This window comes from Epargyreus clarus, unplaced genomic scaffold (genome assembly GCF_041222505.1).
Source record: "Epargyreus clarus isolate Ecla_fem2 unplaced genomic scaffold, WU_Ecla_fem_2.2 ptg000025l, whole genome shotgun sequence".
Classification (NCBI taxonomy): Eukaryota; Metazoa; Arthropoda; class Insecta; order Lepidoptera; family Hesperiidae; genus Epargyreus; species Epargyreus clarus.
In genome coordinates, this window is record NW_027332232.1 from 416,780 (window position 1) to 435,643 (window position 18,864).

General features: G+C 39.8%; 2 protein-coding genes across 3 annotated transcripts; one reads left to right on the plus strand and one right to left on the minus strand.

Moving 5' to 3' along the window:
- Positions 1–162: 162 nt before the first annotated feature.
- Positions 163–11,936, minus strand: LOC140752814 (uncharacterized). 2 transcript variants are annotated; one of them, XM_073087167.1, is made up of 8 exons: positions 11,756–11,936; positions 10,239–10,319; positions 9,281–9,455; positions 8,143–8,585; positions 6,907–7,121; positions 5,579–5,741; positions 3,387–3,468; positions 163–2,567 (listed from the first exon to the last, which is right to left on the minus strand). In XM_073087167.1, the coding sequence occupies exons 2-8, from the start codon at positions 10,301–10,303 to the stop codon at positions 2,028–2,030; spliced, it is 1,683 nt and encodes a 560-aa protein (XP_072943268.1). In that variant the 5' UTR covers positions 10,304–10,319; positions 11,756–11,936; the 3' UTR covers positions 163–2,027. The 2 variants fall into 2 exon arrangements, with proteins under 2 accessions (XP_072943268.1, XP_072943267.1); XM_073087166.1 differs by having other exon boundaries at positions 8,143–8,591.
- A 260-nt stretch (positions 11,937–12,196) lies between these two features.
- Positions 12,197–16,580, plus strand: Cdk9 (Cyclin-dependent kinase 9). Its single transcript, XM_073087173.1, has 5 exons — positions 12,197–13,037; positions 13,612–13,697; positions 14,474–14,611; positions 15,069–15,148; positions 16,342–16,580. The coding sequence occupies exons 1-5, from the start codon at positions 12,356–12,358 to the stop codon at positions 16,556–16,558; spliced, it is 1,203 nt and encodes a 400-aa protein (XP_072943274.1). The 5' UTR covers positions 12,197–12,355; the 3' UTR covers positions 16,559–16,580.
- The last annotated feature ends 2,284 nt before the right edge of the window (positions 16,581–18,864 follow it).

The following is an 18,864-nucleotide window of genomic DNA, read 5'->3' on the forward strand; positions in this document are numbered from 1 at the left end:
ATAGCCTGCGCCAAACTGCTAGTCCGCTCTGAAGTTGTTGCGAGGTGTAGTCATACAATTTGCTATGGCGACGCGATACATTTCTATATTCAGAGCGGACTAGCAGTTTTACGCGGACATTAACATTTTAAACAAACAAAAAGGTAAAAAAAAATCAATAAAAACATAGTAATGGATGGAATATATTTACAATTATCCAAATAATATTTACAATACTTTAAAAACATTACATTTTATTTCACGCTTTTAGAATTACCATGACGAAGTGCAAAATTCAAAGTGACTTATTTACAAACAACACTTAAAAAATGCCAAACTATCCGATGCACTGTCGTGTAGTCCTCAACCCATCACTGTCCCACTGGGCACGCGTCTCAGAATGAGGATTAGGTCATAGTCCACCGCGCTGGACAAGTGCGTATTGGTAGACTTCACATACCATTAAGAACATTTTTTTAACATCCCTTATGCAGGTTTCCTAATTTCCTTCACACTTAAAGCAAGTGATAATTAATTTCTTTTTCTTTTTTTATACTTTAACCTAACGATAAGGCAGACGCGCTACCTGATGGAAAGTAGTCAACGTCGCCTATGAACATTTGCAACACCAGAAGAGTCGCCAATGCATCGCCGGCTTTGAAGAGCTCTTTTTGCACCTTTTTTTGAAGAGCCCCATGTCACTAATACGCACACATTGATATACCACTATTAAAAACGTAGATAGGTCATACTTATTCGACAAGTGGCACATGAAATACGGGATAATCGTCCCTAACTATGTATATATCTTTTTCGCACATTCATTTAGACGCGCCGTCCTACTCGCACCTCATACTTTCGTAGTGTGCATTTCTCGCGATAAGTGCCACCAAACGGCGCCGATTGTTTTGTTAATAACCAATCTACGATTTTTATTAGTTGTATATCAATGTACGCACATATGTTTGAAAAATCAGGGATGGTTGCCTGGGATTCGAACGTCACACATTCCAATGAGAAGCCGAGTTTTTTAACCCCTGATTTTTTTTTATAATATAGGGTAACAGACGAGCATGCAGTCCTTGATGGTATGTAGCTACTGCCGCCCATGGACATCTGTAATCAACTCCAGGTAGGATATTCCTACCTGAGGTCGCCCACAGAAGCGCAGCTACCTGAGGACTAAGCTGGAACGCCTCGGAAAAGCATGTCTCCCTTACCACAACCTTCAAACCAAAACACAGCAGCGCCTAACACTGCTGTTATAAGACCAGATTGACTAACCTCTTGTGTTTACCATAACCTCCGCTAGATGGCAGTAGTGTCTATGTCGGATTGAGTTGAAGAGAACACGCTCGAGTCTAATGAATTTCTCTCAAGTGCCATTATGCCAGTATGTCATTGTAATTCTAAAAGTAAGGTGGTATAGTCCGCGCCAAACTTCTAGTCCGCTCTGAAGTTGTTAGGACCAGATGTAGTCATATCCTTTGCAATGGCGACGCGATTCATTTCTATATTCAGAGCGGACTAGCAGTTTTACGCGGACTACGCATCATCAACCTATCTATATTCTAATTAAAATATATTTTAATTAACTTAATACTAAATACTCTGCTTATATACAAAAATTGCTTAAAATAATGGCTCAAAACTTATTTAATTTACAACAAATTAGGCGATTGTTTACTAAAATTTAAATTTACATATATTTTTATGTATTACAATTTTAAAATTACAATGTAAATACAAAAATATTCAAAGTGACTTATGTATGGAAGTAGCAGACGAGCATGCAGTCCACCTGATGGTAAGTGGCTACTGCCGTGGACATCTGTAATCAATCCCAGATAGGATTAGATATTCCTACCTGAGGTCGGCCACAAGCTCCGCTACCCCTGAGGACTAAGCTGGAACGCCTCGGAAGTCTGTCTCCCTTACCACACTTCAAACCGGAACACAGCAGCACTACACTGCTGTTATTAGGTAGAAATAGGTGTGTCGGTGGTGCCGGAGTCGAACCACAAAGGGTTCTACCACCAAATTACCTTTTACGGTCGAAACTCCTCCCCACTGTCCTCTTCGTGTCTCGTGCTCTTGTGTCGCCTCAAATCCGATTGCCGCCTGCTCTCATAGTCACACTGATCGCACGAGAACCACTTTACATTCGGTGAACACAACTTCACATGTTTCAACACTGCACTTTTAATATCTGACTTATAACCGCACTTATCACACTTGTAACCCCGTTTCGATATATTGAGAGCCCGGTGAGACTTCAAATGATATATTAAGCTCATATTATGCCTTGCTTTGTAATCACATAGATGGCATCTGTACCGTCTCTCTTCCTTGTGTTTCCGCTTGTGTCTCGCGAATTGTGTCTTACTCGCCGACGTGTAGTCGCATACTTGGCAAACCTGGATGATCGTCGAGTGTTTCGCCGAGTGTTGCTTGTATTCGTGCTTATTCGTCGTGCTGTACTGACAGTCCACGCAGAAGAATTCGTAGTTGTCGAAGAGTTTCTTCTTTTTGGAGCGCTTGATCAGTTTCACGAGGGGTAGATCATCTTCGTCAGTTTCATCTGATACCTAAAAGACATCCAAGGGTTTAATAATAATTATAGTTTAAAAACTAAAAACCACGCTAAAAACACCCGAGGAAATTCGTCAATTCTGATTCCTGACGATCCTGATGAGGAGAATGGGATAGAATTATTAAAATCTTGTATTGCCATCGATTGTTCAAAATTTTAAATTAATCGGACCGTTCAAAGTGTGTAAAAATCGCGTTCAAAGATTCCGTTACATACATACATACAGATTAAGTTAATAAAAGCGTGGTAAAAAAAAACAAAAAAACGCTTTCTACTCTCACACTAGGATTCCCTGTATCGTGGGTGCCATGGACACACACAGAGACATACAGACCCAGACCCAGAAACAGAAACCTAAATTCATCTGGCCGGGGATCGAACCCGGGACCCTTCGCGGATCAGACTGGTATGGTGACTGCTCCGCCAAGCGGATTGTCCCCAATTATCATCATCAACCCATTACTGTCCCACTGCTGGGCACGGATATCCTCTCAGAATGAGGATTAGGCCGTAGTCCACCGCGCTGGACAAGTGCGTATTGGTAGACTTCACATACTTTTGAGATTTTTTTTTCTTTTTTTATAATTTTTTATAAATCTCAGGTATGCAGGTTTCCTCACGATGATTTCCTTCACCGTTTAAGCAAGTGATAATTAATACGCACATAAATTTGAAAATCAGAGGTCAGGAGAGGCGCGCCTGGGAATTGAACCTCGGACCCCTCGATCGAGAGGCCGCGTTTCTTAACCACTAGGCTATCACTGCTATATTATATGGTCCCTAATTACATAATTAAATTGATTTAATTCGATACCTCTACGGTGTCGATGTGGGGTTCCTGGATGATCACGTCGTCCTCATCACTCGATGTTAGTAGACTTATGGGGTCTTGCTTCCTGTAATCAATTTCAATGGCTTAGTTTCTTTTATAATATAGGAGCATAGATTAGTAAAGATTACTCACTCCTAACAAGAAAATGTAACCAGCTTTGACAATTGAAATTCTCAAAACTGGTTTGAAAAATATTTAAAAAATGTAGTTTTTAGATTATTTACGAATGAAACGATATTTCTCCGCACTTTTTCTTCGATATCGTGTTTTTGCACCACTTAACTGGACATGTCGGCATTGTTCCGCGTAAATTACACCATGACAGCCATTAAATGGCTGACACAATTATATGACAGTATGTCTCCCTTACCACACCCTTCGAACTGAAACACAACAGCGCATAACACACAGCATATAAGCACGAACATTTGCACGAAAGATTGTCGCAATATACCTCCAGTAACATTAAATTTAACATCACCAGTGAAAATTCAATCGACACAAACATTTGAACCAATATTCGCAGAAACATTTCCCAAACTCACCTATCATCCTCGTCATTATCATCATCTATTAGCCCAAACATTTGCACAATATTTGAACCAATATTCGCACAAACATTCGTCACACTCACCGATCGTCCTCATCGTTATCATCATCAAGGTCCACGGTCTCGTGGCAGTCCGCGTCAGGATGCTCTCCATCCACCGTGAGGAAGGTGGAAGGGTCCAGCTCCACCTCCACACTCTCCAGCACCATCATTCCAATACTATTTGGAAGGTATTCATAGATGCCCATAGGTAGCAGTGACCTTACCTTTAGGTAGACTTTGTAATTTCCGAATCACGAGGACATTGGCACAAACATTTGCACCAACAATCTATAACGACATCCATTTACTTATATTGGCTCAAATATTTGCACAAAAGATTGGCACAACTTATCTACACTACAATTGACACAATCCTCTCCAGAGTTATCTGTATTTTACACCAATAAATGGTAAGATCTATATCCAATACTACTTACCTTTGCACCAAGTATTAGCGCATTCACCACTGTACTGTTTATATTGTCACAAACATTTGAACCAATATTCGCACAAACATATGCCAAACCCAAACAGCATCCTCTCATCATTACCGTGGCGCCATCTGCTGACGAGTAGCGGGAAGTCGCCACATCTCCCTTTGCCAAATTATCATTATCAAGGTCGATGCAATATTGGCACAAACATCACCAGTTTAACTTCAATTGGCCCAAACATTTGTACAATATTTGAACCAATATTTGAACAAACATTTGCCAAACTCACCTATCATCCTCGTCATTATCATCATCTATTGGCCCAAACATTTGCACAATATTTGAACCAATATTCGCACAAACATTCGTCACACTCACCGATCATCCTCATCGTTATCATCATCAAGGTCTACGGTCTCGTGGCAGTCCGCGTCAGGATGCTCTCCATCCGCCGTGAGGAAGGTGGAAGGGTCCAGCTCCACCTCCACACTCTCCAGCACCATCATTCCAATACTATTTGGAAGGTATTCATAGATGCCCATAGGTAGCAGTGACCTTACCTTTAGGTAGACTTTGTAATTTCCGAATCACGAGGACATTGGCACAAACATTTGCACCAACAATCTATAACGACATCCATTTACTTATATTGGCTCAAATATTTGCACAAAGGATTGGCACAACTTATCTACACTACAATTGACACAATCCTCTCCAGAGTTATCTGTATTTTACACCAATAAATGGTAAGATCTATATCCAATACTACTTACCTTTGCACCAAGTATTAGCGCATTCACCACTGTACTGTTTATATTGTCACAAACATTTGAACCAATATTCGCACAAACATATGCCAAACCCAAACAGCATCCTCTCATCATTACCGTGGCGCCATCTGCTGACGAGTAGCGGGAAGTCGCCACATCTCCCTTTGCCAAATTATCATTATCAAGGTCGATGCAATATTGGCACAAACATCACCAGTTTAACTTCAATTGGCCCAAACATTTGTACAATATTTGAACCAATATTTGAACAAACATTTGCCAAACTCACCTATCATCCTCGTCATTATCATCATCTATTGGCCCAAACATTTGCACAATATTTGAACCAATATTCGCACAAACATTCGACAAACTCACCTATCATCCTCATCATTATCATCATCAAGGTCGACGGTCTCGTGGCAGTCCGCGTCAGGATGCTCTCCATCCGCCGTGAGGAAAGTGGAAGGGTCCAGCTCCACCTCCACACTCTCCAGCACCATCAGACAGTCGCGCGGACTGCCTGCCCTATCGCCTCTACCTAAAAACAACAAACAATATAATAATAGTGTCTGAGAAAATCGCGGACATACAAATTTACATACATACATACACACATACATATATACGTACGTACAGTCCGCGTAAAACTGCTAGTCCGCTCTGAATATAGAAATCAATCGCGTCGCCATAGCAAATTGTATGACTACACCTGCTCGCAACAACTTCAGAGCGGACTAGCAGTTTGGCGCGGACTATACGTACGTACGGGTTTTTGTTTCTTACAATATTTACTTAGTTTTATAATATAGGAGTAGCATACGAGCATGCAGTCCACCTGATGGTAAGTGGCTACTGCCGTATGCACATCTGTAATCAACCCCAGATAAGATTAGATGCTTACCTGAGGTCGGCCACAAGAATCTCAACCGAGGACTAAGCTAGAACGCCTCGGATAAGTATGTCTCTTACCACAATTGTAACCAGAACACAGCAGCACTTAACACTGTTATAACAGAATCAGGTGTGACTGTGGTGCCAGAGTCGAGCCACAAAGGGTTCCCACCTTCAAAACACTACCCTCCTTTAAACATCCGTGACGTGCCGCCTGGCGGAGCGGTCACCATACCGGTCTGACGCGCAAAGGTTTCTGAGTTCGATCCCCGGTCAGACAGATATCTGAATGATGAATTTAGATAGGGTATAGGTGTTTTGTCCCTGTAGTTCCGGGACTAGAACAGGGCTACGGTATCCCCTGCTTGTCGTAAGAGGCAACAAAAGGGGGCTTCCGGGGTTGCGGGCGGCAAGAGTGGGAGCTCGAACCCTCCAGCAAGCGACCCCGGGAAGGACGGCGGTATGTGTGGTCGCATACCGTCGTAAACACCAGATGGTGTGGGAGGAGCGAACGATCCCCCAGGGTAGAGCCCGTTGGGCATCGCGCTAGGAGGACTCCGGTTGTGTTCCGTTGGAGATCCCGGAGTTCTCCAACAAGTTAAGGACGGCCACCGGGGGGTTTTAGTGCGGTAAAAATCCCACATAACCCGGCGTCGCTCCCACGTCGTCGGGTACCTTTTGAAGGTTTCCCCTTCAAAAAGAAAAAAAAAATGGTATGGGTGTTTGAGTATTCGTCTGTGTGTGTGTCCATAACACCCACGATACAGGGAATCCTAGTGTGGGTTTGTGTAGAAAGCGTTTAAACAACATACCTTGCACAGAAACTTCTATAAACACAGGATCGTTCTCCTTCACCTCGCCGTCCTTCTCCCCGTTCTCTTCTGTTCTCTGCTGTTCTGTGCTCTTATCTTCTGTGTCCAGGCTGTGTACGGGACGGGTTTGCTTGATTTGATAGTTAATTAGGATATCCTCTATGTCTTTCGCGTTCAAATCATCATTAATGTTTGCTGGTTCTGGTTTTGGTATGCTGAAAATATCATCATCATTATCTATAAGCGACTCTATCAGACAGTGGAATAATATAAAGGGTGTATTTTTTTCAAAATGAACTCGTTCGATTCCCGGCTAGGGAAAAATATATTTTAAAAATTTAATGATGCAGTTTTAGTTTTAATCAAAATTGGCCTCGTAACTCCTTTCAGCATTTTTCGAACGGGCCTTCAGGGCGAAATCCGGAACTATAAGGATTAGCGAAAAATGCTGAAAGGGGTTACGAGGCCGAATTTGATAAAAACTAAAACTGCATCATTAGTTTTTTAAAATATCTTTTTCCTTAACCGGGAATCGAACGAGTTCATTTTGAAAAAAAAATACACCCTCTATATTATTCCAGTATCTTATGTTGTTGCCATATAAAACAAATATTAAGGGTGAACAACCCTTATCACTTAGGGGTATGAGAAATAGATAGTAGCCGATACTCAGACCTACTGAATATGCATATAAAATTTGTTGAAAACCGGTAAAGCCGTTTCGGAGGAGTACGGTAACTAACACTGTGATACGAGATTTATATATAGGATAATAAGAACGCTATAATATGAAAAAAAGCAGTGATAGCCTAGTGGTTAAGGAACTCGGCCTCTCGATCGACGGGTCCGAGGTTGAAATCCCACGCATATCTGATTTTTCAAAGTTATGTGCGTATTAGAAATTAATTATCACTTGCTTAAACGGTGAAGGAAAACATGCATACCTGAAAAGTCTTAAAATAAAGTTTTCAAAGGTATGTGAAGTCTACCAATATGCACTTGTCTAGCGCGGTGGACTATGGCCACCTCATTCTGAGAGAAGACCTGTGCCCAGCAGTGGGACAGTAATGTTGAAGGGTGTGGTAAGGGAGACATACTATCCGAGGCGTATCGTACTCCTCAGGGGTAGCGGCGCATCTGTGGCCGACCTCGGGTAGGTATTTAAGCTTATCTGGGGTTGATTACAGATGTCCATGTGACACGAGAATTTTTTATATAAGATATATAAAAACATACCTTTCTAAGCATTGTTCACTATTTTTTCTCTTTTTCCGCTTCGATAGAATACCGTTCGGTCTACTTTTCTTTTGTTTCTGTTTATCCCCAATCTCCATTTCACTCCCCTGTTTCTCATTCTCATTTCCCTCATGAGGTTTATCCTTACATTTCTCATTCTCCTCATGAGATTTATCCTTAACTTTCTCATCTCTCTCATGAGATTTCTCCTTACATTTCTCATGTCCCTCATGATTATTCTCGGATTTCTCGTCACTCTCATGTTTCTCATTTGCCTCATGATTCTTTTTATTATCTATATGTGTATCTTTATCACTAGTACATTGTAAATCCTTTTTATTTTGTATATTATTCGCTAAATGTCCGTCTGTTTGTGTGTCTGTTTCTTCGTCTAAAATTCTCGGTGAGGTGTCGCCAGCGTCGGGTAACTCTTGTGGCTCTTCCTGCAACTGATTCAAAGAATTTATTATTTACTAACTGGCCCGGTAAACTTTGTACCGCCTCAAAATCTATTTATCATATATATTTCATATAAAATATACCCTATGTTACTTGTGGATAATGTAGCTTTCGAATGGTGAAAGATTTTTTAAAATCGGTCCAGTAGTTTGTGAGCCTATTCATTACAACCAAACAAACAAACAAAGTTTTCCTCTTTATAATATTAGTTTAGAAAAGTTGTGCCTGCGACTTTGTTCACGTAGATTCAGAATATAACATCAATTGTGCAACGCCATCTGTCAAGTTCAGAGCACACCGGTAGACTAATAATTGCCTACTAACAGCAGTGTTATAATATATAAAAGTGCAATAAGTGTGGTAAGAGAGATATACGAATATGGATAGATAACGACATATGGATGTACCAATGTCTGAAGTAAACGTGTGAGGTGTTCCAGCTTAATCCTCAGGGGTAGCGGCGCATGTGTGGCCGACCTCAGGTAGGAATATATAATCCTATCTGGGGTTGATTACAGATGTCCATGTGCACACCCTTCATACCGGAACACAGCAGCACTGCTGTTATAACAGAGACAGGTGTGGCGGTGGTGCCGGTTGAACCACAAAGGGTTCTACCATCTTGCAAAGCTAATGGTACAAAGGTAGTGCAAAGGTGGTAAAGCCTAAAATACCTTACCGTTTCACTAAAAACACTGGGTATGACTCTAGCCTTCAACCGTGGCCGTCCTCTGACGATATCGTAGTCATCTTCTTGGAAATGTTTGATGCATATCGTCGAGTTAGCGGTCAACTTGTTGGTAAGGCCGATGGCGTCAATCCACTGTCGTTTGAGGAGGCGACTGTTAGGAAATCTGGAAGGAACGGAAATTATGTTATGATTTTATTGATTATTTTTATTGATGATGATGTTATTTGTGCGTATTAGAAATTAATTATCACTTGCTTAAACTGTAAAGGAAAACATCGTGAGGAATTTTTTTTATATACCTGAGAGATTTATAAAAAAAAATTAAAACATATGTGAAGTCTACCAATTCGCACTTGTCCAGCGCGGTGGACTATGGCCTAATCCTTCTCAACATGAGAGGAGATCCGTGCCCAGCAGTGGGACAGTAATGGGTCGATGATGATGATGATGAGGCTATTTCTACATAATATTTTTTTAACAATATAGAAGTGCATATTAAAAGTATGAAATAAAAATAAAAAAGAGTTTTCAAAGGTTTGTGTCATCTACCAATAGTCACTTGGCCAACGCGGTAGACAATGGCCCAATCTTTATTCTGAGAGGAGACCCGTGCCCAGCGATCAGGAGCAATGATGGGTTGATGATGATGATATATATAGGAGTACCAGACGAGCATACATTCCACCTGGTGGTAAGTGGCTACTGCTATATGGACATCTGTAATCAATCTGAGATAGGATTGCTGTCCTACCTGAGGACTATAAGTGACTATAAGGGATTATAAGTGACCCTAAGTGGATATATAAGTGTCTCCATTACCCTGTCCCCAGGAGCGCTACACTGCTGTTGTAAGGCTATAGATGTGGCGGTTGTGCCTCTGGACCACAAAGGGTAATTTATTCTTCTTCCTTCTAAGGGTAATTTATTAATTCTATTTTCCACTCACCTGAAGCATGTAACTTTCCCTTTAGGTCCAATGTCACAATTTTTGACGCAGCATGTTTTCACCATGATTCTTTGTTTGAAACTGAAATTTCAAAATAATAGATAAGATTAGTATGTAGCAGTGGTTGCCTAGTGGTTGAAACTCTGTCTCTCGATCTCGGGGTCCGAGGTTGGAATCTCAGGCACCTTTGACTTTTCAAGAATGATGTGCATAATAGAAATTAATTATCACTTAGTTTAACAATAAAGGACCACATCGTAAGGAAACCTGCATACATCTCTCATGTATGCAGGTTTAAAAAATTATAAAAAGATCTCATAGGTACGTGAAGTGTATCAATACGCACTTGCCCAGCAGTGGGACAGTGATAGGATGACAATGGCACAATTAGTATGAATATAAAAACCAGGTTGCTTTACATTATAGCCCACTAGTTTTTGCTCGCGGCTTCGCCCGCGTTTAAAAGAAAATAATATGACATACTAACATACATAAAACTGAAAATTCGTACCTTCATTGGAATAAACAACAACTTTGCTAAAGATCATCACTTGATCAAATGCATAGTTTACGATTCAATTCTTACTAATATCGATTAAAATAATCAATTTTTTTTGGTCCAAAAGATTGATTTTCCGATTAATGGATGTTAGATTGCCATCCCTACTTCCCGTGGGATTTCCGGGATAAAAACTATCCTATGTCCTTTCTCGGGTCTCAGACTATCTTTGTACAAAATTTCATTAAAATCGGTTCAATGGTTTAGGCGTGAAGAAGAGACAACCAGACAGACAGACAGAGTTACTTTGGGATTTATAATATTAGTAAGGATAAGGATGTCACTCCCAAAAATATACTATTGAATATCTCTATACCACTACTGAATTATTTAAATAGATTTGTGAAATAAAAAGTTAGATTTTTTTTACTCAAATTATTTTGTTGACCTGTTATTTAAAAAATATTACATTCATTAATTCTTTAAAAATGCTTGCACAATTCACAAGACTGTTTACTAACATCAATAAAAGTTTTTAAAGTTTATTATAATAAAATAAAATTGGCGGCAATTTATTTTTACCAAAATTGATATATTTTTTTCCAAAATACTCTTTGGAGTATTCAAAAACTTTGTTAATTAATTCCTATATTATTAAATTTAAATACAACAAATTACTTTAAAAATGTATTTCTTAAATAAACCGCTGTATCGTTTTTAGTTCGCGCGTCCGTATTCTAGAATCGCTTTTTCACTTCCAATTTTGAGTATAAAATCGACTTTATTACCTAAGTCATAAGGTTCATTGTACAGAATCAGTATACGCCAGATCGCAGCGATATCGCGATACGATTTCCAGAATAACACACCGCATTTAATCCACCAATTAACACAATATTTTAACACTTTTTAAACCGTATTCCACAATGTTTCACTCATAAACAAACTTTTAAGTGATTTTCGCGCGCAAAACTACGAAAACAAGGTTAGAAAAACGATATAAAAAGCCTTTACTTATGACAACTATAAATTAATGGTGCCGTTTGATAACAACTATTCACACGGCAAAGCGAACTCCATTCTGATTTTGGCCATCGATCAACACTATTTTGTGTATTTCTAAAACAATTCGGCAAAACAATCTTGGAAAAATATTTACAATTCCTGTTGTTTTTTTCTGGAGAATGTGACAGTTTGTAGTGCTGTGACTTATTGCTTTAGTTTAGGAAATTAAGTACCGGTTTTGGATACTTACCGGTTTTTAGTAAAATGTTCTTAATATTATTTAATGAAATGAGACACTGATTACATTCCGAAAAAATGTTACTTATTTAATTTATAGATAATAATTATTAACAAATTAATCGTACTTATTTACATTATTTGTTTTTGGATTAATGTAATGAATAATCTTGCTCAAATTGATAAAAAAAGTATTCTACATTGACAGTCGTGACAACAAAGAAAGTCATTTTCAGTTTGACAATGATGTGATGTGTCTGTTTTTGAGAATTGGGAACAAATAAAAGTTATTATAATTTTATTAAAAAGTGATTAGATGTAGTAATAAGTTAATTTTTCCCTAAGTTGCTTAAAAACCGCCAAAATTGCGTCCAAAATGCAAACGGTGAGCGCTCCGCGGGAGCCCGCTCCAGTCCTCAGCACAAGTTCCACAATCCTAAACATGAGGGAAAAAGAGAAATACATCGAGGACTTCGACTTCCCCTTCTGCGACGAGTCGTCTAAATACGAGAAAGTCGCTAAAATCGGCCAAGGCACCTTCGGAGAAGTGTTCAAAGCCCGTGCAAGGAACAGTAACAAAAAATTCGTTGCGATGAAAAAAGTTTTGATGGACAACGAAAAAGAGGGCTTCCCGATCACAGCGCTACGTGAAATAAAGATCTTACAGCTTTTAAAACACGAAAACGTCGTGAATCTAATCGAAATATGTAGAACGAAGGCAACATTGCATAATAAGTACAGATCGACCTTCTACTTAGTTTTCGACTTCTGTGAGCATGATCTGGCGGGGTTATTGTCTAATGTAAACGTGAAATTCAGCTTGGGAGAGATTAAGAAGGTGATGCAACAGCTTCTGAACGGTTTATATTACATACACAGCAACAAGATACTGCACAGAGACATGAAGGCTGCAAATGTGTTAATAACTAAGAATGGTATTCTAAAGTTGGCTGATTTTGGTCTAGCGCGGGCATTCAGCGTGGCGAAGTCTGGACAAGTTAATAAATATACTAACAGGGTAGTGACATTATGGTATCGACCGCCAGAGCTCCTTTTAGGTATGTATTTTATTGATGATTTGATAGATACTTAGATTTTTTCTGTGTGGTTAGTGCCATGGACAGTGGATGCGTTGTTGTCCTTAACCTCTTAAACCAATGATAATTAATTTCTAATACACACCTTCAAACCAGACATGTCTAACTGACAACCCTGACAGACTTCAGGAATGCAGGAATGAAGGTGGTAGAACCCTTTGTGGTTCGACTCCGGCGGCACCACCGCCACACCTATTTCTACCTAATAACAGCAGTGTTAGGCGCTGCTGTGTTCCGGTTTGAAGGGTGTGGTAAGAGAGACAGACTTTTCCAAGGCGTTCCAGCTTAGTCCTCAGGGGTAGCGGTGCATCTGTGGCCGACCTCAGGTAGGTATATCTAATCCTATCTGGGGTTGATTACAGATGTCCATACGGCAGTAGCCACTTACCATCAGGTGGACTGTATGCTCGTCTGCTACTCTTATATTATAAAAAAAAAATCCTCACAACAGCCAGCAGTCTAAACTGCTTGTGGTTACTGTTGAAACTTTGATGTGAAATCAGAAATTTTATAATCTACATTATTTGTATTTCAGGAGACCGGAACTATGGCCCTCCAGTGGACATGTGGGGGGCTGGATGCATCATGGCAGAGATGTGGACAAGATCTCCTATTATGCAAGTAAGGCGCCCCATAAACCTACAATAACATTGTACAATACTATTTATTGTACAGTATGATTGAAAGGCGCTCTGAATCCAAACAAGCAATTATATTGTACTATAATATGACCTACACAATGTTTTAGTGTTCAGTTAGAGAATAGTATTGATTCCCTGTGCTGAAAAATATTGCGCAATTCCCTACACAATGCTACATGACCCTACATGATGCTATGGAACAATATGGTGCAATAAAAATAAAACTTGCTTAAACTTTTGGTTAATCATTGTGCAATTTTCAATATTAATCCTAAACGGTCAATAATATTGCACAATTCACAATATTGCACACTATAATTGACTGTGTAGGTGGCCTCCAAGTTATGTACTTTTTGCGAATAGAAGAGAACCACTACCACTGATACCACTACACATATTTCAAGCGTGATGCAGGGTGGTCGACCTCAGGTTGAAATCTAATCTGATCTGGTGGTATTTAGAAAAGTCTATGGATGGCAGTAGCCACTTACCATCAAGTGAGCTACATGCTCGTCTACTACTCCAATCTAATATATAAAATTCTCGTGTCACAGTTTTCGTTGCCATACTCCTCCGGCTTGACGGATTTTGATGAAATTTTTTGTTTTTATCCGGTATCTATGAGAATCGGCCAACATCTATTTTTCATCCCCCTAAGTAACAAGGGTTGTTCACCCTTAACATTTTTTTATTTATATGGCAACACAACATTTGCCGGGTCAGCTAGTATTATAAGAAAATCCTGTACCATTTCAGGGCCCAACAGAGCAGCAGCAGCTCATCCTGATCTCTCAGCTATGTGGCTCGTGTACTCCGGACGTCTGGCCCGGAGTGGAAAACCTGGACTTGTACAACAAGATGGAGCTGCCCAAAGGCCAGAAGAGGAAAGTCAAGGTGGGTACAGTACACATATCAGCTAAGGGTACTATAGTACACAAGTTAAAAATATTGTTGTGTACAGAATTGTTGTTTTATCTTTTTGATGGACAATTGGGTACCATAGTAGAGTCAGCGCCAAACTTCTAGTCCGCTCTGAATATAGTAATGAGTCGCATCGCAACAACAAATTGTAGATATTAGGGGGACAATTCTATTTATCATGATTATTTCTCCCATTCTCCCCCACGTATACATAGCTGTGGTAGTGTACCCTTACTGTCGCTACGGAGTATTTGCTTGTAGTTTGACCACATTGGCTCGCTGACTACACCTTCGTTCAACAACTTCAGAGCGGACTAGAAGTTTGGCGTGGACTATACCTGTGCACAATTTTTTTTTTTTTTGTAAATGATGTGAAATAAAACACAAACTTTACTAATTAATTTCATTATTTATTACATTTTGGTTACAGGAAAGACTAAAACCCTATGTAAGGGATCCCTATGGTTGTGATCTACTCGACAAATTATTGCAGTTGGATCCTGCTAAGAGGTAAGATATTTTTATATACATACATACAGTTTTACCTTGGTGAAAAGTACATCTAACGCAGGTGAACAATCGCGGGGCATAGGTAGTTCTAAAATATAAGTAGCCTAAGTTACTCCTTATTACATCAGCTACCTGCCAATAAAATTCCCGTCAAAATCGGTCCAGTTGTTTCGTAGATTATCCGGAATAAACAGACAGACAGACAGACAAAAATTGTAAAAAATATTATTTTGGTGTATGTACTGTATGTATATTCATATGCATGTAGTAAAAAGCGGTTATTTCAATATTAATAACAGACACTCCAATTTTATTTATATGTATAGATAATATAGGAGTAGCAGACGAGTGAGTAGTTCACCTAATTGTAACTGGCTAGTCGCCCATGGATTTCAGTAATCAGACCCAGATAAGAGATCTGAGGTTATCCACAGATGCTAGTTTGCAACCCTTAAGGAGTAATGCCCACCAGTAATAATCAATCTATCAAATGTTTTGCCTACCAGAGATCAGCTTCTGTAAATAGATTGTAAGTAAATAAAGTGACAATTAATAAATAAATATCATAATTAAATCAAATTAAATTAATTAGGTATTAAATGAATTAAAATTATATTGTTAAAATTATATTAAATCAATATTTGTAATTAAATTTTTAAATCTAAATAGACTAAGGTGACATGTTTCGTAAGAATTCAGGAAACAATAAAAGCTTTATTCATATATTTATTTATTTGGTAGATGAACGTCTTGGAAAAGTATGTCTCTCTTACCCCCTTCAAAGGGTATCCGGTGCGACATGGGGTTATGTGGCATTTTTACCGCACTAAAACCTTCCCCGATAGCCATCCTCGGGGTTGTGTTGAGGACAGAACTCTCCCGCCCGGGGGAGCGGAAGGGGTATGTCGGACTCGTACCGACTAAAACTCCGCGGGGTTCCTCTGGACGCTCGGTGCCGGGTCACGAGTTAAGCATTACATTCACGGCCCGGCAACGTCGGCCGGCGCTGATGTTAACGCCAGCCACGTCCCGAGAGGGAGGGGCTCCTCTCAGTTATGTCCCTCAAGAGATGAGCGTGCAGAACGCTCACACGACATCTCGAGCCTTAAAGATCGGATTTGGATTTCCCCCAATCCGCATCCGAGGGAAAAAAAGGGAGAAGCTTCTTTGCTAATATATTACAAAATAAACAGGTACGACGCGGACACAGCGCTGAACCACGACTTCTTCTGGACGGACCCGATGCCGTGCGAGCTGGCGAACATGCTCGCTCAGCACACGCAGAGCATGTTCGAGTACCTGGCGCCGCCGCGGCGGCCGGGCCACCTGCGCCACCACCACCACGTGCCCGGCGCGCAGCCCAAGCCGGCGCCGCCGCCCGACTCCGGCTACCAGGACCGCGTCTTCTGAACATTACACTGATGCGCGACGGCTTGCTTGTTTCATTTCTAAATTTGAATTTGACAATACCCCTGATAATGACATTGTGCAGATAGTGACATTTTAACGACAGATTGACATAAAAATGGCTACGAACAAATTTACGACATTGTAAATTTTACATTTTATTCAAATTGGCGGGAATTTCCATAGACAAATCTAGAATGGCTTTTTCACGGACTATTAACAATACAGCCAATTAAACATTAATTGTCATAGATAAAAAAGTAATGTAAATTAAAAAAATAAACCATAATATTGTCAGTTTTATTATTTTAAAATGACTTGAAATACATAAATGGATAATGACGTCATCAAACATGGAATCCTAAGTTCGGTTTACTACCGTATAATTAATTAACAAAACAATGAAATTTATTACACAAATTGAAAATGACGTCATATTTGAAAACAAATGAACAGCGACGCCACCAAAACGTGTAATTCTAAATACGACTCGCTAGCGTTAACTAGTGACTGTAGGTAAGATACTAAGCCAGGACTCGTGTCCGGGCCGGTGGCGTGCGAGCTGGCGAACATGCTCGCCCAGCACACGCAGAGCATGTTCGAGTACCTGGCGCCGCCGCGGCGGCCGGGCCACCTGCGCCACCACCACCACGTGCCCGGCGCGCAGCCCAAGCCGGCGCCGCCGCCCGACTCCGGCTACCAGGACCGCGTCTTCTGAACATTACACTGATACGCGAAGGCTTGCTGATTTCATTTCGTAATTTGAATTTGCCAACTCTACTTTTAAGACTGATAGTCGACATTTGAATGACAGATTGATACGAAAAATTACAGATAAATTTACATTTTAAAATGATTGTTAATTTGACATTTTACTCAAATTGGCGGGAATTTCCATAGACAAATCTAGATTGACTTTACCACAGATAATTAATTATAGCAAATTTGACATTAATCGTCAAAGATAAAATAGTAATCGAGATTAAAAAATAAACCAATATTGTCGCCTTTATTGACTATTTAACGATATTATTTCGTACGCAAATTAACAATGAAGTCTTATTTAACAACAAATTGATAATGACGTCATCAAACCTGTAATTCTAAGTGCTACTACTACTACTATCTCCTACTAGTCTACTATCCTATCTTTAATTGCCAGCCATTTAGTGGCCAGCTTAAGGTGGGACTCTAATCCTATCTGGGTTTGATTAAAGATGTCCCTGGACGGCAGTAGCCACTTACCATCAGTTGGACTGCTTTCTGTCTCCTGAATTAGTGTATTACGTATGAAAGTAGTGTATTACGTATAAACCCTAAGCTTGTAGTCTACGATATAACACATAAGATAAATAAAACTACAATAACGTATGGATACAATTTTATTGATAATGAAGACAAACAGTCATTGGTATTTAGTCAATCATAGCATCGTTACGTTCGCTAAGCCTACCTAGGATTTTTTCCTGTCGCTACTAAAAAGTATTTAACACAGGCCCTAGTTTTCCCCATAATAGATTACGCTGTTCTGTACTTCTGACTTAAATGAGGATCTTCTCAACATCTTATCAATCCATTCGGCTCATTTTCTGTCTACGTAAATTCCTTTACATTTCCTCTGATCGTCACCAACTTAAATGGCTCCCCATTCGTAAGACAGTCTCATTTACTAAACTCTCTCTTTTCCTCTTTGATCCAGTTTTTCCAGAATACCTGAAATTGTAAATTCAAGTGTCTCTCCATCGTCTCTCCGCAGCTCCGCTCTTCAACTTCTGTCGCCAAGAAATTCATACAGAGAACGGCGAATAAATTTTAATGTGTTACCATCGAAGCTTGGATGTTAACGATATCGCATTTTTATAATAGTACTTTGAAATAATAAGTCACTCATTTGATACAGTTCAAACATAGATGCAGCGGGGATGTGAAGTGGGGATGACATCATGGCGGCGCTCGAGTTAACACAGAGCGGCATTCTGATCGAAGACTTCAGCAAGAGCAGTGGAATAACGAAGATATAGTTATAATAATACTTCTAATAATAAGTCTTTGATTTCAAATGATAATATAATGCACTGGACTATACACGCACAAACATAAATAACACACTGATAATAAGCCCTGTATTGACAGAGCCTGTCATCCTGATTGCCTGATACCATCCTCGGATGCATATGATTTTACTCGTCATACAGAATATCAGGGACTCAGCCCCTAGTGGCCTCCAACCTCCCCTTTAGCCACCCCTTGCCTCGCCTGATTAAACTGTGACTGAGCATGACACTGATACTGATTCTCATACTATTCAC

Bases quoted from the DNA above. Each gene is read 5' to 3' on its own strand.
- LOC140752814 (XM_073087166.1), bottom strand. From the start codon at position 10,303: ATGGTGAAAACATGCTGCGTCAAAAATTGTGACATTGGACCTAAAGGG. The intron at 9,456-10,238 runs GTGAGTGGAAAA...CGTTCCTTCCAG, and splicing joins GGGAAAGTTACATGCTTCAG to ATTTCCTAACAGTCGCCTCC. The intron at 7,122-8,142 runs GTATGTTTTTAT...TGATATTTTCAG, and splicing joins AGTGAACAATGCTTAGAAAG to CATACCAAAACCAGAACCAG.
- Cdk9 (XM_073087173.1), top strand. From the start codon at position 12,356: ATGCAAACGGTGAGCGCTCCGCGGGAGCCCGCTCCAGTCCTCAGCACA. The intron at 14,612-15,068 runs GTGGGTACAGTA...TTTTGGTTACAG, and splicing joins GCCAGAAGAGGAAAGTCAAG to GAAAGACTAAAACCCTATGT. The intron at 15,149-16,341 runs GTAAGATATTTT...CAAAATAAACAG, and splicing joins CAGTTGGATCCTGCTAAGAG to GTACGACGCGGACACAGCGC.